This window comes from Hirundo rustica, chromosome 11 (assembly GCF_015227805.2).
Source record: "Hirundo rustica isolate bHirRus1 chromosome 11, bHirRus1.pri.v3, whole genome shotgun sequence".
In the NCBI taxonomy this organism is placed as follows: domain Eukaryota; kingdom Metazoa; phylum Chordata; class Aves; order Passeriformes; family Hirundinidae; genus Hirundo; species Hirundo rustica.
This window is the reverse complement of record NC_053460.1, coordinates 4,854,290-4,878,957: the sequence shown is the minus strand read 5'-3', so window position 1 is coordinate 4,878,957 and position 24,668 is coordinate 4,854,290. Positions and strand designations below refer to the sequence as shown.

The following is a 24,668-nucleotide window of genomic DNA, read 5'->3' as shown; positions in this document are numbered from 1 at the left end:
GTTTAGTTGCTAATTACATTTAGCCTCCTTTGGGGAACCCACCAAGATTTCTATGAATGTACAGTTCCAGCCAGTGAACAGACAGAATTAATGTACTGGTTTGCTCTAACAAGGGACCTAAAATGAACAATTACTTACACTGCTAAGATTGCCCTTCTTCAAGGTTAAATTCTCCATACAGATTTCACTGTTGTTCTTCACATGAGATGATTTTTCTTTGGAGAGCAATGAAAGTTGCTACAGGATCTTTCCACTTATTTATTCTTCTAAATTAACAATATTGCTTTGGGTTAATGATAATGATTTTTTTAATTATTATTAGTGGCATCTTTATCCTTCAAAAACCACATATTAAAAACAAAATTTAAAGATTAAAGAGTAAAAAATTAAAACTTTGGAGAGTCTTTGAAAGTTTCCTTATCATAACTGATCTTCCAGCATTGACTTTTCATGGCAGACGTATGCAACAAAGACTGTTCTAAAAACCCTCTCTACCTTCCTCACGTTACCAAGTATTATTCTAATACTTAATTCCTACTGCCATTACAGCATTTTTCCTAATGATTTCATCTGAATTTCACTTGGTGCAGTTTAAACCAACTCGCTGCCATTGGTGTGTTTGGATTTTCCTCTGCATTCTCCCTCTGCTTGAGGCTTGACCAGCATCCAGGTTCCACAGCATCATGATGCTGTTAATTCTCATTCAAGGTGCAGTCCCAATACAGTCCCTTAGCCTTTAGTGTAGAAATGTTCCTTATAATGGCATTCTCCAGCACAGGCTGATTAAATTCATTCCTTCCATGTAAGAATTCTGCCTTTGTTTGCCATTTTATTTTTTAATTGGTGCGTTCAAAAATTTTGTGCATTTACTCAAATATTGCATTCCTAAAAATACAAATTTTTGTAAGTTGGAAGCAGCAAAGTGGATGTACACTACGGCAAACAAGATCTTTGCTGTAAAATACTGCAATTTGTTGTCATCAGTTCTCTGTTCAAGGGAGTTTCAAGACACAAAGAAGACTGGGGAAGCTTATAGGGGCATAATAAATGTGTGGATCCAGGAGAATGATCAGCAACTAACAAAGCAGCAAAAAAAGCTTTATTTGGCTCTTTGAAACAAGAGGTAGCTGAGAAATGTAACAGTAATAGTCTCACTTTGCAACCAGATTTTCAAAGAAATTGTGCTTTGATTAATGATCTCAGACTCTCTTGTTTCTTCACATTGGAGCTACTGCAAGTGCCCAGATCAGATTTGAGGTTGTGTTTTCTCTTTTAATGTTTTCAGAAGGGGCAATGGCCTTACTGTCAAAATACCACTGGGGCTCTGCATTTCACTCCTGTACTGCCAAGTCTGTTCATGGGAATTCTTTCTGATGAAGTTTTGGTTTTTCCTTTTAGGTCGAGAGGATTGTAGACAAAAGGAAGAACAAGAAGGGCAAATGGGAATATCTCATCAGGTGGAAAGGCTATGGGAGCAATGAAGACACCTGGGAACCTGAACATCACCTACTCCATTGTGAGGAATTTATTGATGAGTTCAACAGACTCCACATTACCAGAGAAAAGCGATCCCGGCATGGGAAACAGGCCAGCACGCCAAAATTATTGCGGGAAAGCCGAGGGTCTTCTGTTGAGAAAATATCACACAGACCTTCTGAATCTGGGAAGTCTAAAGGATCAACACACAAAAGGAAGAGGATTAATCCGTCTCATCAAAAACAGAAACGAGGATATGCAGCAAAGCCAGGATCTGCAAATGACAGGGCTGCTAAAACTGTGACTTACCGAACTACTCCCAGCGGTTTACAGATCATGCCACTGAAAAAGCCACATAATGGTCTGCAGAATGGAGATGGCAGCCATGAGAAAGACTCTAGACATTTTGGGAATGGCTCACAGCAACAAAACGTGGATTTAAATGATCACGAAGGAGAACAAAACTTGCCCAGCGTGTTGGAAGTCAGTAACAATTCCCCTGTTGTGAATGGAATTGGTATGTGATTTAAACAACTCCTCTGTGCGGGAGGGGGGTGTTAATTACAGCAACTGCAAGTAGGGCCCACTCGTGGAAAAACTGTTGTCACACATGTGACATGGTGAGAAGCACACAAACAAGTTCCATGCTTTCCCTACATACTGTACACTTTTTTTTTAATCAGTTGGCTTCTCTCTTTCCTTTTCCCACAGAGCGAAGCGAAGCGGTGTGGGCTCTGTCATGTACCTTTGCAGTGTAAATCCCTATGGGAAGTGAGGACAGGGCATGGAGTAGGAATGCCATCTGAGATAATGGATAATGCTGCAGCTTTGGGTTTGTGTATCACCACATAACAAATCACTGCTCAGGTGTATTCAGACCCAGGGGTCTAGAGAAACCAGAATTATTTTAGAATTAATACCACTCTTGCTAAAGTGCCCTGGTAAGGGTGGCTGAATAAGATTCGAGTTCTCAGTATTAGTGCTTGTCATCGTCAGGAACACTCAGAACAGCCAGATCTCTGTCTCTGACAGTGACTGGGCACATCAAAAGTCTTAAGGCAGACTTTAGAGGAAGGTACAAACAGTCTTGAAGTGAACAGGAAGATACTGGAGGAATTTCTCTCTAATCCTCATAGTTACTGACTGGCTTAGTTCTCAGAGACTGAAGTTTATATACTCTATAAAAACTATTCAGCTTAATGGAGGTTAAATTGCTTCTTGTTATCTATATGTGTAAAATCTTTTTAGTTGATTTGGTTTTCATCCTACCAAATTTACAGTGTGTTTTGTGACAGTAATTTCAAGGAGTTAACAATAAGATGCACATTTTTTTTTGATCAGGTTTTGGGATTTTGTTGGGGGGAGTTGACCTTTACTTTCATTGAATGGCCTCTTGTCCCTCTGTGAAGCGATGAAGTGGAGGATGCCCTGTCAGTCCCTGGCAGCCCCAGTCTTTTCAGCCTTCCTACCACCTGGAAGGCTTTACTGATTCCTGAGAGTTTTAAGTATCCTCTTGTGCCAGTGGTGTGGGGGGGTTGGTTTTAATACCTTTTAAAAACAGCAGGAGCTGTTCCAAATGATTTCCTACTGCTTACTGATACAGTGATGATAGAACCTTTGGAGAATTATTTTTTCTGCTCTTGCACACTGCATAAAGGTTTTCATTGAGTGATCCACAGTTGCTCTTGGGGTTTTTTTCTTTCCTTGTTACAGTTAATTTAGAACACAGCTTTATGTATGATCCCTTTCACTACGCATTTAATCTGCTTTACTGTTGCCAATTCACCTTTTTCTTTTGATTCAGTGAAGCTCTTCAAAATTGTTCCTAGTTTTCACTCTACTTATTTTGTATTGCCTTCAAATTTTCCTCTCATATTTCTCTTCCCAGTTCATTAATACATACATTAAATAAACTAATCCTTCTGCAGGTCCTTGGGACAGCCAGCCTGACATGATAAAAAGTAAGCATTTGTTCCAATTATTTATTTTTATTAGCTACTTTATATAGCCCATGATAGTACTCATTTCCTTAACAGCTTCTGGTGAATTGCCCTGCCAAAAACTTCTCTGAAGTCAACATAAATTATTTCACCCCGCTTTCCATTTTCTACCCTACTGGCAATCTGGCAAATGCACTTAGATTTGGAAAGGAGAACTGATCTTGCCCAGTCTTACTTGGCTATATGTGATAGCTACTGGGATCTTTCAAACCAGGCTTCAAATATGCTATTAGAAACTCCCAAACCAGCAAAATACATGGTCAGATTTAAACGTGTAAGTACTCCTGATTATGTCAATGAAATTTGAAGTTAAAGCACTTAAAAAGTGTATTTTGGCTTTTGCATTTTGAGGAGTTTGAGCTCATGTAAGAATGCTTAAAAGGTTACCTACTTCTTTAAGGCAATTTGCATATCTAATTACAGATGCATATAAAGTTTTGTTGGTTTTTTAACTGTTTCTAATGAAGCTTTTCCAATCATTTGTTTTATGTTATTTGTGGAGAAGTTCTGGTACAAAGCGTATCTTTGAAATGCATTAATTCCCATATTTTAGAATCTTTTGTTTAATGAATAAAGGGTCACAAAGAACTGTAAGGTCAAATAAGCCTTTCCTCTGTCCCCACAAGAGGTAAGGAATGGCCTCCAGCACCCTTGACTGAATAACTCCTGTCAGAGAGCTCTTGTTCAATGGAAAGCTGCTTTGCCTGAGCAGCCAGGTGTTCTCTCTTGGCCCAAGAGCTGATCTTTGCAGCTCCTTTCAAACAGTTCTTTATGACAGCTTCTGCATTCTCCAAATCCATCACTTGGGTTCTGTGTTTTGCTCCCCTTGCATTCTACAGGCAAAAGTAAGAGATCTTTCAGTCTCTGCCTGGTTCCTTTCTGAAAAAGCCTATACTCAGCAGCACTGCCAAGGTCAGAAGTCCCTTGAGTCGTGCTGTGTGATACCCAGCACATGCAGAGTGGAGAAAACTACAAAGAGGAGAGATGAGACTGCCTGAGTAAGAGCAGACAGAAACTGGTGAAGAAGGGTCAAAATGAAATCACTAGGTTTTTTTCTTCATGTTGCCCTGCAAGCTTGAGAGAAGCCACATTTCTTGATACAGGGGTCTGAAATGTCAAGTGGAAGAAACTTGCACTACTCTTCACCAAGTCCAACAATTTCCTGAGCTCCCTCAGTATTCACACTCGCACAGAGGATGCCAGTGTGATTCTGCCCTGTGTCCCGTTGTTATCACAGAAACCCACTTTAATTGGGATTGATGCCACACTAAAACCAGGCTAAAATTTTACAAATTACAAATGAAGAAAGTTTCAGAGAAAAACGCCCAATTTGTTGAATAACAGAAATTTTGTTCCAAACATCTTGGGTTTCAAAACTTTCTCCAAATCTGAGCCAAGGTCCTAAGGCTGTGTCCCTGGGGAGCGGGAGCAGTGTGGCAGTCTGCTTGGCAGGACTCCCACGTTTAGCTTGGAGGCAGCCAGCTCTGCCAGAGGTTTCAGGCAGTCTGCCACCGAGTCTGGAAGTTGAAAGCCTGGCATGCTCCATCAGCATTCACAGGGCTCCCAGGCAGTAGATGTGGAACAAAGAGGGAGCCCGGAGGACCTGGTTTGGCTCCCAGAAGCTGTGGCTCCTGGGCAGCCGCGTTGAGAATCTGAGGATGCAGACGTTCGTGTCAGCTTTGAGATTGCCTGTGTGGAACCCAAATGAATGGCAGATTCATTTCACAGCTAAGTGTAAGACTGCACAGAAAATATGTTTAGAAATTTTAGGTTTCTCTTGAGATGAAGCCTAGATTTGGAAAAGTCAAAAATTCCCTACAGTTTGAAAACCCAGCTATAGGCCCAACTCTGCTACCAGTGTGGGCTTATGCTTGAAGGTCTCCAAACCCCACCTATGTGAACCAGTATATTTCATTTTATAATAATGTTTAACCACCAGTGCATTGAACCAAGCAATATAGACAGTGATGTTTAAACCAGTAGTAATCAAATAATAGCTATTTTGTCTGTCTGTCCATGCCAGTTCTGTTCAAACGAGTAACAGCTATTTGAAAACCAGCTTTTGATGACTCCTTGAATGAAGTTCGACCAGTCTGGTTTTGTGCATAAATCCACTTGGGTACAAGTGTTTCTTCTTCAGCCTCTAGACAGACTCCCATCAGGAAGCTCTTTAGCCCAGAAGGATGAGTACCTACAGATGTGTGCACAAAATGTTCAGTGCATCCCAGTGGAGGCCGGGGACCTTGTGGAAGTTGGGGCAGATCTTTAATACCAAAATCTGTCTTCTACCTTCTACACATCCTGCCATAAGGAGAGCAGAATCATCTTTAATGACAGTTATTTAAGGGTCTGCAAATTGGAAAATATTGAAAAACTCTGTGAAGAACATCCATTGATGCTCCCAGGAGCCAACAATACCGATCTTTCTGATGATATTTGTTGTCTTCTCTTATCACATTTCTGTTTCTCTCCAGCTATTGTAATTGAGAGTGATTGTTTTGTCAATTTTCTTGACAGCACCAAAAAACATCCCCTTTTAATTTTCTCTTTCCTTTTTCTCCGTCGCTCCTTTTCTGTACCATCTGCTGAAGAATTTCTGCCTGTCATGTATCTCTAACCACTGTTTTTCTCCATTACAAAGATTTTTGTAGTCTCATGGTGCTCTTGATTTAAATACTCTCTATGACTTAGTCACTGCTTCCTCTTGGTTTTTTAGCTTATTCTGTTTTATTTATTCTGAAAGAATACTGGCAGTAAAAGACAAGCAAGCAAGCTTGCTCTCTCAATTTGGATAAAAACTCATTGCTTTTAGATATCTTACAGATGCTCCCTTAGCTGGAGAAGTCTGAAATTATTAGTAAATTATCAACAGAAGGATGTACAGTATTAACCATTACCCTCAAGAAAGGCAGAAAAGAGGCAGTTAAAGGCTGTTGGGAAACCTGAGGCATGCCAAGCTGCTTTACCAGGGGGAGTCAAGGACCATGGCTTATTTCACCTAGAAAAATTAAAGCCTCAGCTCCATCATCCTTTCCTTCCAGCATAAATGCATACTGCTAACAAAAGCAGCAGTCCAGCTCTCCTTCCCACCACACCCTGATTGTTACTCCTCTCCCTCTCTATGCCCCAGTTTTAGTGCTCTTGAGGCTGCAGGGTGAACTGCATCTGTTTGAAAATTAACCACGTTTGCAGGGCGAGTTTTCAGCCAGAGCAGATCACCAGGCCAGTTCATGGTGTGGCTGCTTGTACCAGTACTGGGGTTGCTGTGGAGGGTGGTGGCACGACTGCACCATTAAACTGGCTCTGATGGAACACTCAGAAAAGATGTGTCTGAAAATAACAGGAGCTTGAGGTGTCCTCTAGCACTGGGCAGAAGTGGTAGAAGGAGATGTGGAGCTCCAAGTCCCCCAAAGCACTGAGGGTCAGTGTGATCTTTCCTCACTTTCCTCTCCCACTCTTTGTGTGCCTCAGCTTTTAGAATATAATTTTCTAATGTGTTTCCTGCAATTCCTGGTAGAATGGAGCCCCAGTCTCAGACCTTTTGGAAGTGGTGGAGTATTGTAGAAGATGCAGGGGTGAACAGCTAAAATGGAGGGGATTACAGGAATAAAAGAGGCTTTATTCCTGTTAGGAAGAGGGGGTGTTAGGAGAGTTAGGAGTTAGGAGAGTTAGGATTTAGGAGAGTTAACTCAGTTAGGAGAGGGGGTGGCTGAGGGGCAACATGGTCTGAGTTTACAAAATCAATGAGGTCTCAGGTATACTAAATGCACAACTGTTGCTCCTGAAATCCCTCGATAGCAGAACTAGGGACCACTCACTGAAACTGAACATCAGAACATGAAATAAAAGCACAGATGAAAGAAAATTCTTCTCTGTGTAGTGGCTACCCGACCAAACTCATACCACAGGATGCTGTGGAGACAGACAGCATCAACAGGCTCAGAAGGGGATTAGAGAAATCCATGAAAAGGTCCACAAGAAGGAAACAGGAGGGATGAACCCTCTCATATTTCTATACAACACTTAGGGATGATACTATGGGAAAGGACTGCAGAAAGCAACAAAGCTTGCATTTTCTCCTTAAATAGCATCCTTTCCTGCCATCTTTTACTGCCATTCTTGGCAAAAGATTACTGTTTGCAGCAGTGGTCTGGGAACATCTCAGGTTCCCTTAAAAACACACTGAAGCTTCTTACAAATATAAATGTTGGGTTAGGTATTCCACAAGTTCTACTGCTGATTAAACACAAAGTAATAATTAAACTCCCAGTAAAGGAAAGAGTATTTTCTCCCATTCTGTTTTCTTTTTGTACTTAGACTCACTTAGACTCACATCAAATACTCACTTACTATTAAGCCAGAAAACCACACTTAGATGTATCTAAAGCTTCCTTAGCTAATTTGTGATATCCTTAATTTGTTTTGTGTGCAGCATAAATTCCTTTGAGACTTTGAATGTCTCTTTTTGCCTGTCACAGTCATTTTTCACCTAGGCATACTCGGGTGCTGCTCCCCTTGTGTGCACTGAGCAGGTGCTGCCTATTGACCCTCATGCAGGGACAATCCCAATGGCTGCAGTGGTTCCAGAGCAAACCTTCAGGAGCTCCACCACCTCCATGCAGCAGACATGCCAAACTGGCCTGGTTCCACATCGGTGTTGTCTTTAGAGTGTGCTGATCATTTTCTCCAGTTTATCGGATTAAACAGGATTACAGGGATGCACTGGAGACACGGAAACAAGCTACTCGCTATATATTGTTCTGTTAATGATCCACTTTTGGAAATGGCACTTTCTCATTTATGTTTCTCTCGTATTTAATTTAGATCTTTCCTCTGGTTAAAGTTCTTTCAGCTGGCATCCAGATAGTTAAAATACTGTGATAAGATCTATAGCTTCTTACATCATTTATTCATTTAGAAATATATAAGGAAGAATAAAACAAACCAGAAAAAATTACAGTGAAGCTTCTGTTGAGCTGGATTATCTGAGTTAATTAATCTTCTACTATTCTCTTACCATCTGTATTTAAAATAGATGTAGCATAATCTTCCACACGAGGTGGATAATCAGTACAGTTAGTCTGACACACCTTCCCTTCAGTGAGGATTTGTGCCTCTGATTTTGTAAGTTTTACACTTTTTTGGGAGTTTGAAATCACTGCAATTCAGTAGCTTATTGCTGGTTAAGGGTTAAGCATTGAATAGATAAAAATGCAGTATTTAATAGCCTGCCTCAGTCAAATTAGTTAATTAGTTTCAGTACATTATTCCCTATGATATTGGTGTTCTATTAGTAATTTCACAAGCTGATTTCTGTTTGTAAGAATACATGTGGGGAAAAAAAAAATACCTTTTAGGAAAAAGAAGAAACATGCCATAGGAAATTATTCATAGCATTTAAAGTTCAAGCACATGGTAATTTCTACACTTGTAGACACTTTTTGCCAAGAAAACAAATTTCCATCTCTTCTGGTTTCAAATTATTTTTTTAAGTGATGATTTAATGGAATTTGGCCACGTTTACATTGCACCAGGTAAATCCTCTCTTCAGTATAACCCAGGCAATGCTTTAGATGGTATCTCTTAATTCAAGAACAAAAAAGAGTTTCCTGATTGACTGAACAGGCTCCTGGACAAAGGTGCATCCCCGTGTGTAGATGTGTGAGTACCCACATGCACACACCACAGGAGACCCAGTCACACACTGCTGAGCACTGCCTGTGTTTTCACATCCCATCTCCTGACTGCAGTGCACATACAGGATTTCACACACTGTGAACAATTCCACAGGCCACTGCCAACTGTGAGGTGTCAGACAGATCAGTTACCTACGTAAGCATCAGGCTGAAATATAGCTAATCCAAAATGAGGGTAAGTGATTTTGGTTTAGAGTCATCTGTCATGAATTCACTGTTCCCTTCTGTTCCAGCACAGCATTTTTAATTCAATGGTGGTCACTTAAATGATAAAATTTAAATCTGTATTCTTATATTCATGTTGTCTGCCCTTTAAAAATTCCTGGCTATTTGAAACCAGGAGCTGGAACAGGTCAGCTTTGGCAGGAGTAAAGAACAGAACAAACAAAGGTGTTTTCGTTTAGCTCTCTCTTGGCCTTTCTTAAAAATGGTGCATTATGGGCTGGTATCTATATAAACAAAAACCAGTGACTTTAATCTCTGTCCCTCAACAACCTGTCTCTGCTTTATTTTTAATGGCAATAGTGTGAAACATCTGTAATTAGAAAAGGATTATTGCATGCAAACCTTGTAAAGTTCCTTCAACACCCCCGCTCAGCACTGTTGCCAATCATCATCTATTGCCTATTACAGAAACACTGTAGACATCAGCAGAGGAACGGTTTGCAGTTCATACACAGTGTCAGTCAGAATAAACTGTCTTTTAAAACTGACTTATTATTGCTCTTACTTGTTTTTAAGGAGGAATTATATCTTTTTTCTCACAGTTCTCTTTTTCCCTACTACTGGATACTCTCCAAAATGGCATCAGTTCCTTGGGTCTAGAGGTTGTCTGATCAGAGAACAGAAAGTTCTGCACATTGGAGTACAGAAAAAGAACAATGGCTTGAGGCCACATTTGACTAGCCAGGCACATTTTTTATTTATTTTTTCTTATTATTTTATATTTATTTATTTTTGTCAAAGCTAATACAGAGTATCACTCCATTTCTTTGATGGTATAGAGGTAATTATGCTTCGATTCTTTCCATCTGCAAGGTTCTTCTCTGGCCAATGGAAGCTTGAACCTCCACAGCACTGTGAAAAGGAAACTTGATGGAGAGAAAGATTATGTCTTCGATAAGAGACTGAGATACAGTGTGCGACAAAATGAAAGTAACTGCCGCTTCAGGGACATTGTAGTCCGGAAAGAAGATGGTTTCACACATATTTTGCTGTCGAGTCAGACTTCAGAGAATAATGCACTGACCCCAGAGGTAAGTGTTTAGCCCTAAAAGCCAAAGAAAGCCATCCTAATGTGTGGGTTATCTTGCAAATACTGCACTTGAATTCGATTTTATGTCTTTTTTTCCTAATTGAGGAACTTAGAAATCTGGAGTACAGACATATCTAACTTTTTCATGCTTGGGATTCCTATCCAAATGAATGCAATGGAAATTAAATTTTAATTCACGTGTCTGGGGGGAAAAAAAAAGTAACAAAAGGAATGGCAGGATCAGTATATCCAGCATGGAATTGTGTGAAGCAGCTTTTCACATGTTGACATTACTGATACTTACTATCCTTAGGAGAAATCGGGTCTCTTTCCATTTACTAATTTAAATAGTGCTCCAGTTGCATACAGAGAATTTCAGTCTATATCCTGAGACAGCCGTTCTAAATTCTATCTCGATCCCTAATTACTTTTTCTCTGAATCACTGTATGAGCCCTTATTTATGAAATCTTAACCAATTAGGGGCTCTATCCTCAGCTGAATTGCATAAAGTCATGCAACATATAAAAGATATAAATGATTTCCCTTGTTCCAAACATCATACACACAAGGGCAGACTCAGACTTGCAGCTTGTACCACCCAAGTACACACATGGATCACTGGAAGGGCTGAGGAGCTTTTCCTTCCATTCCCTGTGGCTGCAATGCCCTGTTAGACCATCCCCATGTCGGAAGAAAAGGGGTGTCCGTAAGTGCTTGCATCAGGATGTCCTGGAGAGAAGAGAGCACACCTGAGCCCTGTTCCACAGCAGCAGTAAGGGGCTGATGGACAGGGGCTGCCATGGATCGGGGAGGGAACACCAGGAGCTGCCTCCCAGCACCAGTCTGGCCTGTCTGAGCATCCTGCAGGCAGAGTTCCTCCAAGGGCCGCCCTCACTGGGGAGTTCTCAGCCTTTTCTGCTCACAGACACTCCAGCACAGCTCTGTCCTACACAGCAGCTTCAAGAAAAGAGTGTATGAAATACCAGTTTGAGCACCACCAGAGGGAAGAGTAGATTGTAGCTTTGAGGAATCATTTTATTCAATAAGAAAATGAATAACTCTGAAGTTAATTACTTAAAATGGGCAGGTATGATGATTCCCCATCTCAAATGCACACGTACACATGGGCAGTAATACACTGAGTGCTATTAAATGGCTAAAACTGATGGTACATAACATTTATCACTCCTAGTTTTTAAACTATCTAATATTTAGAAGGACTATCTTGGTAATTACCACAGAACACCAAACTCTCGCTTTTAAGACTAATTTCTTAAAATGCATTAGATTGCATCAGATCCATCACTCCATCTCTGTCTTAATTACCACTAATTGACACTGCAGGTAATTTAAATGAAGGAGCTCAAGAGTCTGAAAAAATATCAAACCATGGACTTGCTGTGTTCAGTCAGAACAGACATACCTTTACATTCCTGGTCGTGCTGTTCCACATCAGCAGTGCTCAGATGGTCTAACCAGGGGATTAATTCAGGCTTTTTCAATCTGCCAAACCAATCCATTTCATCCTTTGAAAGTTTTCAATATGCCAGGAACCCACCTCTGTGGAAGAATAAATGATAAGCATGTAATAGTCTTCTCCCTGCATCACCAGCGTAGACTATTTCTAGAACCTTTATTGAAGCTCACTTGAAAACCAGGAAATACATTTTAGAAAACCACTTTACTGACCAGGATGGTCAGGAATTAATCAGGTATTGAGTGCTTCACATGGAGATTGTCTGTTTAAACCTCATCCAGGCCAAGAGCAATCGCAGGCTCTTGCCCTTGGAAGACTCATGGCTGTAAACATGAAACAGGTTCTTTGGCCTCGGTCCAGGCTGCTGCCTATCATCATTCACACCACAAAATCCAGCACCTCCAGGACTGGCAAATTCACCATCTTGCTGGCAATTACAGCAAAAACCCCAGGAACTGAAAGGAGGAATGTGTTGAATGACTTGTCCCTGGTTTGTCACTCATAGCCATAGGTGAGACAAACTGACAAAGTATTTTAGGGAGTTTTAGAGCATTTTCAGCATTGATTACTTTTATCCCCAGTGAATACAAAGTACAAACACACAATTTCTACAAAATGAAGAAAACTGTGTTCATTTTGTGTAAAAAAATGCTAACTTCAAGCTTTATTAGACATTCAGTAAATTATGTTTGCCAAATAGCAAATTAATCATTTATTCAGAGCAGGTCTCTTAGATATGCTTAAATAGTGGCCTGGTTATACTTGGCCATCTCCGTTGAAGAAAGAAAAGGTGTGCACTGCAAACAATCATCTTAGACTTTTAAACCTAAGCTTACACAAAATCCCTCTCACCCCTCAACAGCTCTGCTTCCCTTTGTGCTTTATAGGAATCTTTAGATGAAATTTAATAGTTGTGTTCAACTATTGGCTCCTGCTATTTATGCCAATTTAATTAAAAGCGCAAAGAACTTACTTATAAAAAAAAAAATAAGAAAGTCTAGAGAAGTCTACCTGATTCTTCATCCTGTGTTGTTGGTAGCCCCATTAGTGCAGGTGATTTTAGCATGAAATGTGCCAATGCTCTTTCCAGCAGCATTTGCACTGATTGATGTTGGCTCAGTGCCTCTTTAGTAATTGAGTTTTTTCTACGAAAATGTTCAGGGCACTACAGAAATTCTTTCTTATTTTTTACAAGAGCTTATAAAACTTCCAAGACAGTGTCATGAAACAGCAGGGTTTGTTCTTATTTCATTAGCTTAGGCTTGCTACTTTTAAGATTTGTTTTTAAATACAAAAATACATTTGTGAAATATTTCATTATGAATTCCATTAGGGCCATTTTTTTTCTTGTGGGACTTTTGCTGCTCCTGAAGCTCTTTCTCCAGTGATGCTGCTGCTGTTTTAACTCAGCACATCTCAGGGATCCAAATTCTGTTTCAGACTAAATGGACCCATCTGCTCTTCTCATTTAATGCTATTAACAGAGCTAGGAGTTAATATTCCCCTGAATTAAAAGCAAAACATTCCCTAAACAGCCAGTGCTTCCATTGAAGAGTGACAGAACTACCTCAAGTACCTTCTCATACACAAGAATCAGGTTTCAAATTTCAAATGTGATTAACAGGGTTTAAAGTTCTGCCAGGTGTATACTGGCTTGCCTTCACTTTTCCCAACCTGGAACTAATAAAAAAGAGGCAGGTACAAGTTTACTGTTCTCTGTAGTTCTGCTCTCTGCACAAAAGTAAATTGTGGGTTTGGACCAGTGCTTGTGCCTGCAGCTTTAGAGGTTCCCAAGTCCTTTAGGTGCTGGACAGAAAGGACACGAGATCAGTAACACAAAATTTATTTATGTAAAAAGGCACAAGTGGGGAACAGGTTCTAAGAACAACTTTAAAATTTTGGTTTACCATAATATTTACAGAATAATTACCTTTAAGAATATCACAGTGAGTCCTCAGAGATTCAGAGAAGTTAACTTTTTTTAACTAGTGCTTCTATTTATGTGAACAAGAGATTTCTGTTCAAGATACTTTGTGTAATTATGGTGATAAATTCCTAGCTCTTTGATTTTCCCAGAATGTATGCAAGATGGAAAGCAAAGGGCAACAAATGCCTTTGGAAATTTCCTGCATCCAGCAAAAGTCATTAAAATAAGCTCTTAGAAGTTTAATGAAGTTTTAACTGATTCATGTTTTTTTTGCAATATAAGATGTCCTGTTCAAGAACTAATGAGATTATTTACTTGACAGGATTATTTACTTGACAGGATTAAAAATATAAGCAACTATAAGCAACAATAAAAGAAGGTGATAATTTTATTATATATTTGTGTTTCAATAGAACAGTAAGTGAAGCACTAGGTCTGGTCTAAATTTCCAGTCCAGTCAACTATCAACCTAAATAACTGGCCCATAGTGCTCTGTAAATACTTCCCCAGAAATTTTCATCAAATGCATTCAAATAGAAATACTGTCCCCACAACTGAAAATTACTTAAAAGGCCATAAAAGAGCTAATTAATAAAAGCACGGATCTGGAGAATATTGCTAACGAGCTCTGGAAATAGTAGTATTAGATCTGGTCCACTAGAGAAAATAAAATTTAATTGGACAAATGCCATAGTTTTAGCAAGATGGGGAAAGGTTTAAAGGCTATGGAAGAAAGGAAAAGAATATGGAACCTGATAAATGAATGTAACTAAAGACAGGTTGTATCTCTGTATTTGAGAACGGAATTCACCACCACATTAAACAGAAATTTGTCCTTAAAAACAGAGGGCAGTTGTGAACTAAAATTATATTTGCTTTGCAGTACTGCAGTTCAGTACACAGTTCTGCACCCTGAACACAGCTCAGCTCTTTTATCACTATTTTCCTGTTTGTAGCTTCCTGTAGTCACAGAAATAGCTGGAGAGAAATGCCCATTTGGAGGAGTTGCCATAACCAGGCTGAGTGACAAAGGGACCTGGGGAATTTTGGACTGCACCAGCAAAGGAACCATGGCAAGGTTCCCGACCAAGGGAGTAGCAGTGACTTGGCAGAAATTGCTGGATTCCAATGAGCCTCCAAGCACCTTTGGATGATAAAGTTAATGACAAACTTAAGGCTCTTTGGAAAAAAACATGCTTTTTGGAGCCCGAAAATGCTGATAATGGAGCAGGAGAACTAAATTTCCCCTCCTGCTCAAAAAAAGTAACCAAAGCCTTCCCACTTTTAACCATATCTGAGAAATTGATTCCTAATAACAGACTCAATGTCATCCTCTCCAGAACACTGAAAAAACAGATGGCAGAATATTGGGTTTTTTCTTACAAGAAATGTAACGTCTGCTCAAAAATTTGGATGGGTTTTTAGATGGCTTTAGTCATCCAGATCGGTGAGGGGCAAGAAAAAAGAGGGAGGTTTGTAACAGCAATGATGTGTGTGAAGGACAGCACTGGTAACAGCAAAGAGGTGGCATATAGGCAAATACACTGGAGGAAGGAGAATCATGAAGAAACTTCAGCATGGGTATCATGGCCTCATACTTAATGCAGCGTTCCTCACTGGATAGAAGAATGTTGGACTGGTATTCCCCAATATTTATACATTCACCCTAAGAAAGAGCAGATTGTGAGATCTTTTACAGGGAATGGAAGAGGACATTGCATTCACATGGAACTAGGAAAACCAAAATACTTTTTTTTAATATCTACCACATTCTAAGTTTCTCTTTTAACACTGAACAGAGGTTTTAAGGGGTTTTCCCCTTTGTGTCCCCATTATATGTGCAGTGTTGCTGTGTTTCTCCCAGCTGAGGGCTGAGACAGCCTCTGAGACACTCAGAATAAACAGTGCTCCTAAAATCGCTGATGACATTTTCGTACCTGCATAAGAATTTCATATACACTTCCAAATGCTGCAGCTTTTAATTACTTCACTCCCACCCACCATAACACGCTCAATATTACAGTTGTTCTGAAGTGCTCTTGTAGAAGTGAAGCATCTAAAAGTTCACCACCTGCTCTCTCATGCCCATTCCAGCAGCCAGTAATACTCATCTCTACACAAACCCATAGGGAAAGCAGCACAATCCATAGGATTTTAAAAGGCTACCTAGGGGGTGGCATCAACAAAACTCCAGTGCTTAGGGATATTCCTTAAACAAGGCGTTCAGAGATCTAAAGAACTTTTGGTAACAGAAAGTAGTGAACAGAAATAATCACAGGCTAAAAATCTTGTGTTCCTCTCACATGGAAACTCTATTTAAATCCCCAGCCACATTTAGCTCTCTCTTACCTAAATTTACACCAACAGCAAATCTTTCGGTGCAAAAAAGAAAAGTTTGAGCTAGCAGGACCATGTCTACGGGAAATACTTCAACACATGGGTATGATTAAGGATAGGAGGTGTCACACTAGATTAAATCGGGGCCCTTGCAGTGAGGAGCAAATTATTTGCAGTGAGGAGCCCATTATAGAGGAGAGGGGGCTGAAATTAGTTACAGCTCACAAACCATGCCCAACTGTGACCAAACAAGAAGTTACCCATCAGAAGTTTATAAAATAATATTTCCTTTTAAAAATCATTAGGAAACAATTCTCTGCTCAGGTGAAAGGCCATTTTCTTACAATACCAACAGCTCAATTCTATAAAGATTTTTATGCAACTAATAGCTTGATCCAGTTGTAAAACAAAGTCAAAATATCTCTTTTTCAAGGGACTTTTATGATTTAACTTTTGTCTCTAACCAGAGAAAAATGAAAAATATATTTGTCATGTTGATGTATATGATGTCCTTTTGTCCTGCTTTCCTCTGTTTGAAGTCATATAAACCAAAGTAGTTGAAGAACTGAAAACTGGGGTTTAAAAATTTTGCTTTCAAGCTGTTGAGGTTAATAAAAGGCTTTTGCAGTGATAAACGTGTTCCCAAGGATACAGTGATGTACACGTTGAAAATAAAAAAGTGATATTTGAAATTATTAAATTGCAGTCAAATAGCGTGAGCTGGGGAGAATTTCCCATACAAAAAAGAACCGCTAAGTCCTAAAACCTTTTTGAATTACTGAAACATCAACAAAGCGCTGCCAAATATAAAATATTTTGCAAACTCTCAGTGTTATCGTTCTAATGATTCTAATACCATTCTCTATTAAAATTTTATCTATAATTGATGTAACTATTAATAGTGCCCAAAATTTAAGTCTCTCAAAATCAATAAGGGTTGTAAAAGTAGGGAAATGATATTGCCACGGCATGCATGTCGAATTGTTTACTTTTCTTTATCCACAGATCATGAAGGAAGTTCGGAGAGCATTGTGCAATGCATCAGCTGATGACAGTAAACTCTTACTTCTCAGCGCAGTGGGAAGTGTATTCTGTAGTGGCCTAGATTACTCATATTTAATTGGCAGGTTATCCAATGACAGAAGAAAGGAAAGCACTAGGATTGCAGAAGCTATAAGGTGACCCAAGCTTACCTATGATCTCTAAATTATGAAATGCAGTGTGTGATTATAAAAATATTGATCAGGTCCAAAAATGTTGTATATTTAAATGTTGATTGCATTCTAATTATAGTCCTGAAAATTTGTTTAGTAAAAAGAAACTTGGACCTTTCCGTATATGAAAAGAAAGCACATTTCTTCCAGTGCTAATATCCATAGGGATTTTTTTTTATTCTGATTCTCTGTATTTAGTATTTCAAATCATTCCTCCAAATTCAAATAAAACTTTGTTGTTTTTCCAAATTCAGTATTGCTTAATGTTCCTGAAAGGCACATCTTTTACTTGCTTTAATGTTCATCATTTTAATGAATTTCAGCCCAAATGGGAATCCATGGCTTACTCATACTCTATTGAAATAGCAGTCTGCCACTGTATTTCAGAACCTTACTAGAAGGGTCTCCACTCTTCTTCTTAAATTTAAATGACTTCATATATATGTAAATGTAGTTTTATTTTTGTACCTAAAATGTGACTTTCCTTATATATATATATATCAATCACATCACCTTAGTAGAATTCCAGGGTTTATGACATGCAGTCTGAAAATCAATCTGCACAACACATCACCAAATATTCCATAATCCACAAGGTAGATTTTCCAGTATAAATCAACATTATTCCACTAAAGCAAGTGGTATTTCACCAGTCTGTACCAGGCGACAATTTGGTCCCTTTTTTCCTCCCCATTTCCTGCAAATAAATATTCCTCTGAGAGCTTTAAAATTTTATGCAACAATTCTATGAAGGAATATTAAAGATTTTTTTTACAAAATATGTCTACTTGGGATTTATTAGTATAACATAAGATCAGGTTTAGGTATTACACAAAATATTTTAACTACCAGTTATCCTGGTTACAAATACTGCAGATCAGTTTGGATTCCGGGTTAAAAACTTTTGAAATTCTCAAAGTAGGAATTATTTTGAAAGATTTTAAAAGATACTTCTTACTACATTTAAGTTACAATCTGTTTATAAGACCCCTAACTATGTTTGAATATCATGGAGGGACACTTTTTTAAAAGAGAAACACTTTGAAGGACACAGCCTAAGTTTATTTTTCTAAATGTGAGAATTTTTAACAATGTGGAACCAAAAAAAAGTGAGGGAAGAAAATCACTATTCTTGTTTGAAAACACAGCCACACTCACCACCCACGAAAAGATACAAATTTAGTATTATTCTTGTAAAACTTGTGCAGCTAGGTGTTGTTATATAAGTTTACATTTATTTGCACACATCTAATATACAGGTATACTTATCAATCCAACATTTAAATAAGTATAAGCCAGACTGTGATACTCAGTTTTTCCACCCTTGGACTCACAGAACACTCTTGAAATACTGCTACAATGCACTGCTCCTTGTCAAGAATGTCGGCTTCCAGCCCACTGAAAATAGATTTTTATTGTACTTCTGGAAACAATACCCTACGTTTTCCATTTAGCACTCTCTGTGCTTTCTATGAACAAAGGACTCAACTCATGGAAAATAAACTGTAGTAAGAGAAGAAAAAATGTCCATTGCTTTTTTCAGTGGTTTGGATGTCCTAAAATACAGCCACGGATCTCTGCCTCCACTGCTTTACATCAAGTTAGACCTGTATCAAAGTGAAACTGAAATCCTGGTTACCATGCATTTCCACTTTGCAAAGCTTGGCTCTCCTACACTGGTCACAAGTTACAAATGAACTTTCAATCCCTATCGAGTCTCCTCTCCCACGAATGGTTCCTTCATTGGTGTCGTGTCCTCAGCCACTGGGGCTGGCAATGAACAGATGTGCGGCACTGCAGCTCCTCTGGAGGATCTGTGACCAGATCCATCCCAGATCCATCTCAGACCCACCAGCCGGAGCTGCCACCATCCACACGCCCTCCCACAGCAGGAAGAGGGCACAGTGTGGCCTGCAGAGCCCTGGCATTGACACACTCCCTGGAAGGCATTCCCAGCACTGGGCTCACACCATCAGCTGGGCAGCGCTGTGGGATCTGAGCCACGAGATTCTGGAGATGCTCAGAGGAAATCAGACAAGGACAGATTTACTTGCTCAGCTTCTTTACAGACCTGGATGTACCTACAAGCCCTGACCAGCAAGAAGAGCCTGAATCAGTGCAGAGGTGTCTGAGCATCCCACTTGTATTTGATGGTCAGCCTCCCAGATGTGCTCTTGCAAATCCAGAAGCCCTCTGCAGTCCCTTTTTCCTATCTTTGAACGTCTGGATCTACTATAGCAACAACAGCTATAATCTGAAATCTTTTTCAAAGACTGCTTTGAATTGAAACAAGGATCTTGTAGCCCAGCCCTGTGTGAACTTATGGTTTGGAGACAAGGAAACACGCCAGGTTCAGGGTACAGAGGTGACCCAGTGAAACAACGCACCAAACAGGAAACAAAGATAAATGGAGCTTCAGTTTCTGGAGACCAAAGGCAGGCATTTGTTCCTCTCATCATCTCCCAGTATTGTGGCTTTCCACTCCATCCTATAGGTGGCACATCCCACATGCATCCATTTTACCATCCTCTGTGCTCCCCATTCTTCCCTCATGACAGAGGCTTGCTGTGCCTTCTCAATGTTATGTTCCACTCTCTCCAGGTTCTCTCTTCCTTGCTCACTCATATGAAGACTTCCTTCAAGCCTTCCCCTCCATTAATGTGTTCTGCTTTGTTCTTCCTCCACATTATCTGTTTCCTCTCCACATCCCTAATTGCTTTTCCATATTCACTTCCAGTCCCGTTTATCACCACAATTCCTGCTTTACTCCACCACACTGGTTTTATCTGCCTCCACATGGTCCTTAGATTTACTCCCACCATTTATCCTTAGTTTGCTTTCATTTTACCTATCATTCATCACATACCTATTCCCAACTGCCGTCCTGTCTGGAAGGCTTACGTAACTCCTGAGGTTCTCAAAATTCTGGAATTAATGAGGTGCAGTGATCCACAGTCACTACTCAGTCACAAACAACTAAAGAAATGATGAGATAAGGGAACAGCATTGTTTCTGCAACAAAAACAGATCACAACTCTCCTTAACCCTGCTCTCCTCTAGACAGAAACGGTCTCGAACAGACAAAACCAATGTTCTTTATTTCACTCTCTTTGTCTTGACAGTGATCTCCTGGATTACTACTGTGAACAGAGCTGCATCAATTCTCTATTCTCCCATGGTCAAAAATTAACTCCTTACTAGAGGACTTGAAAACCAGAATTTATTAATTGAAAATTTAACACTGGGTCATCTCAGACTCTTTGTCCTCATTTAAAATACAGCCAGTGCCCCTGCACTTCAGCCCAGTTGCCACATGCAAGGCCCACCTGTACTCAGGTACAGAGGCCTGGATCCTTTTGACTTCAGTGGGAGAGCAGCAACTCATCAAAGGGTACATTTGACAAAATGTTCTTTCCTAAAATCTGCCCGCAAAGACACACTCTGAATCTAATACCCAGTGCAGTGCAGGGACAGAAGCTCCTCTTTCGCTTGGAATTTGATTTATCCATGTTTTTTTTCTAAAGTAACCGAGCATCTCGTTTGCCTCCATATACCTGCTGTGCACTGAACTGCTGGAGCTCGTAATTTGCCACAATTACACTCTTGCTTTTTCCTAATTGGTGTAAAGGCTGTTCCATTCAACAGATGTCTTTCCACAGTTGCTGGTAGGTAACTTATTTGAGAGATCTCCTCCTTGCACAGAATTTTGCATATTCTAGTTCATTCATCCAGATGAATCCAATGACATTTAACTTCCCTGTTATTTCTCATCACATTACTGGGGTAGCCAGGCAAGGGCATCTGCTTTGTTACAGCTTTGCTGAAGACTTTTGCAACGAAGACCCAACTGAAGATCACTCATCCTGTTCAAACGTTTTTTTCTCTGACTCCCCTTTGTATGTCTTGTTCTTTCTGCTGGTGTGCCATAAACATTGACAATCTCCCAATCCACTGATTGGACTTGCAATAACCTTTGACACGAGATCTTAAGAGAACTTTTTGAAAAAAATAATATTCAGACTAATATTTCTTCAGTAGCCAAACCGGGTCCATCCCAGCCACTGCGGAGCAAACCAAGAAGTGCTGTGTGTTCAAACTCAGGAGTTTACTTGTCCAGAAGTAAAACTAAACCCAGCCAAACCTTTCTGCAAAAAGTACAACACTCAGTGCAATCCAGTTAATACAACATACACAAAACTATGCCATAGTCCAGGTACTCAGAAAAATTAAATAACTAAAAATAAGCAAACTTTTCCATGTGCAAACAAGAAAGTATCTTGCAGTTATGACCTCATAAAACTGGGCATTTGTTGTGTTCTTCTGTGGTTCTAATTTGTTTTCAGATTAAATACTTTAAACTTGGGTATTTATGCGTTACTTCTGTATTCAAGATCTTTCTTTTATTTTTTATTTTAGGGATTTTGTAAAAGCTTTTATTCAATTTAAGAAGCCAATTGTGGTTGCTATCAACGGCCCTGCTCTGGGGTTAGGAGCTTCTATTTTACCACTCTGTGATATCGTTTGGGCAAGTGAGAAGGCTTGGTTTCAGACACCATATGCAACAATCCGACTCACTCCAGCTGGCTGCTCATCATACACATTCCCACAAATTCTGGGTGTTGCACTGGTAAGGTTTTCCATCAAATTTCATCAAATTGCTGAAGAACCTTTCATAAATTCCTGATCTTCTTTCTCTCTTTAAAAAATAAACAATTTTCTTAATTGTCTTTAATGGAAATGAAATCTGTGGAAAGCTCATCTTATCACTAGTGACAAAATAACCTCGGAATTCAATACCTTTATCACAAAATAACCTCAGAATTCAATATACAACACCTGCTGTACACAAGAAAGGTTGAAAAAGCAGAGGTTGTTAACATCATGGTAGAAAAGTGAGGAAATGCATTAGCAGAATAACCTTGCAGAGTAGTTGTCTGCATTATGGTAGGAGTGGGCAGTAATACACCCAGATACAGCTCTCTGCTCTTTAAAGATAATCCACAACAATTCCAGTAAGACTGCTTGGCTTTTGTCAGTATAATAAAGTAGAATTTGCCCCACAAATATTTCCTACTGGGCTCCATGGCTCTCAACACAATATCACTGACAGTTACTCCTGTAAGATCAGCAATACAGATTCACCATGCATGCCAGCACATTTCTCTTAAATTAAACCCATGCTGTGCTCTGGCCACCTGCACAATCCTTAAATAGCTACTGAAACCCCTTTTAAAGTATTTTGCAGTACGGAAAGATACAGAAGAACATTTGTAATTTAATCATAAAAATAGCAGGCAAGTATGAGAAAAAAATTAAGGGAATTATAACCCAAGATTACCAGACTCTTTTGGTTTCACAGGCAAATGAAATGTTGTTCTGTGGGAGAAAGCTGACAGCACAGGAAGCTTGCAGCAGAGGACTGGTGTCACAAGTATTTTGGCCAACAACATTCAGCCAAGAAGTGATGCTCCGAGTGAAAGAAATGGCATCCTGCAGTGCAGTGGTAAGAAATCAAACTCCCTCATTAAATGACATTTCACAGAAGTAAGGTGTGCTCCCAAGGCTCATCACAAGTGGGACCTCAGTTTCCACAACCATACCTGTGAAAGGCTGACATCAGAATACCTGGATAGGGATCAGTGAGCTCATGGAGTTTCTCATTTTTCAGGGACAGGGGTGGGGGGTTATTTCCTTTTACCATACTTGGATTTTTTCAATGAGTGACACCTCCTTGCCTCTGGTTTTGGAGGGGGCTTTTAACCTTCATGAAAGTGTAATAGTCTGGAACTCTACAACTGTACAGGGAAACCTCTGTAAGAAAACAGATTTGCCTTTCACTTTGTCCTGGCCTACCATGTTTCAGCTGAGTCTGGCAGCTTTCTGCACCTGCACAGTTCTGCTGCTGCAGAATGTTCTACACAGCACCCCAGAAGGGTGGGATAGTGCCAGCTAAGCTCTGCTGTGAAGGAGAGGCGAGATCCAGACAAGAGGGATTTGAACACAGTCTGGTCACAGTGTATTATAACTTTCCTTTTGTGTACACAAAAGTTGAAAGAAAATCCTTTCTTATCTTTACTTCCTAGGGGTTTTTCCCTTCAGGCAGATATACTCCTAGTCTGGGCACATCCTTGTTTAAAAAACATGCAGTGAAGAAAGTGATACGGGCTGCAATACAACTGCAGTAATTAAAGTGAAAATTGTTATCGTTTCTTGCTATATTTCCTACGCCTGAAACTGTCTCAGCATCCCTCAGTTTCATTTAAAAGATCTGCTATAAAAGGAGGTAGAGACACAAGAGATTTTTAATTAAACAAAGTGTAGATTAGATCTCACAGAAGACATTGAGAATGAAACACTCTGAAAATGTAGCAGAATTTTATTTGATGATGCTGATACAACGTGTATTATTTGAGTTGGGAAAACTTCTGGGCTTTACTGTGAATTCTTCCTTCCCTCACTGCTATTGCCTGTCAATGAAATTTTCTCAAGACTCCTTAGGAAGACCAGTGCTGATTTGTGGACCCTCAAAGATAAACTCTCAAAGACTTTTCACTTACAGACCACAAAAAATACACAGGCCCCTTGATTTGCTATGACACCATTTACTTGAGTTAAAGACAAATACCTCTCTGCAGTAGCAGTGTTGAAACCCACAACATGTAGGAACTGGGCTTAACATGAAGGTGTTGACAAAGCTGAGTGAAGAGAGTGCACCTCCCTTCCCACAGAGCAGGGTTAGTTATATTAAACCTCCTGTCCTCAGAAAATCAGTAATGTAGGAATTATTATTGGATTTGTTTGACCAGTTGAGTTCTTTGTGAGATACATACTGGCGGTGTGTATTTAAAAATTAATTTTAAAGGAATCAATCTCAATGTGCTTAAAAATGGGTCTGGGAAAAACAAGGTGAATAATGGGAGCAACTGTGGACCTGCAGCTTGTGCCTTTCAGAACTTGTAACAATTACTAAGGGCTTGAGGTTGGGCCTTCTATTGCAAAGAACTCAGGTGATTCTTTATATCTGCCAAGTAAATCTAACTCCAGAACAGAGTCAGAGGGTGCTTGTTTTGCTAAGAACCATTCTTTTACAAAATATTTCACTTTTATAAAAATGTAAAGGCTTAAAAAGGGATTTGCATTAAAGGCCCTTTTCAATTAATTTCTGTATTGATAAGTAAATAATAAATGATGAAAAAATGTTAAAGATAATGGACATCCTCATTTGGGTTTCCAACACATCAAACTTTAAAGGCCACCTTCCAGAAAACAGGCAGTCAGTATATTG

The 24,668-nt window shown here is 39.6% G+C and overlaps 1 protein-coding gene across 1 annotated transcript in view; it reads left to right on the top strand.

Moving 5' to 3' along the window:
* The window catches only part of CDYL2 (chromodomain Y like 2), a 59,785-nt gene that overhangs the window by 30,274 nt on the left and 4,843 nt on the right, over nt 1-24,668 (top strand). The window contains exons 2-6 of the mRNA XM_040075560.2: nt 1,399-1,993; nt 10,211-10,428; nt 17,175-17,347; nt 21,800-22,010; nt 22,743-22,886. Coding sequence (XP_039931494.1) covers nt 1,399-1,993; nt 10,211-10,428; nt 17,175-17,347; nt 21,800-22,010; nt 22,743-22,886 — 1,341 coding nt within the window. The remainder of the gene's footprint in view (nt 1-1,398; nt 1,994-10,210; nt 10,429-17,174; nt 17,348-21,799; nt 22,011-22,742; nt 22,887-24,668) is intronic.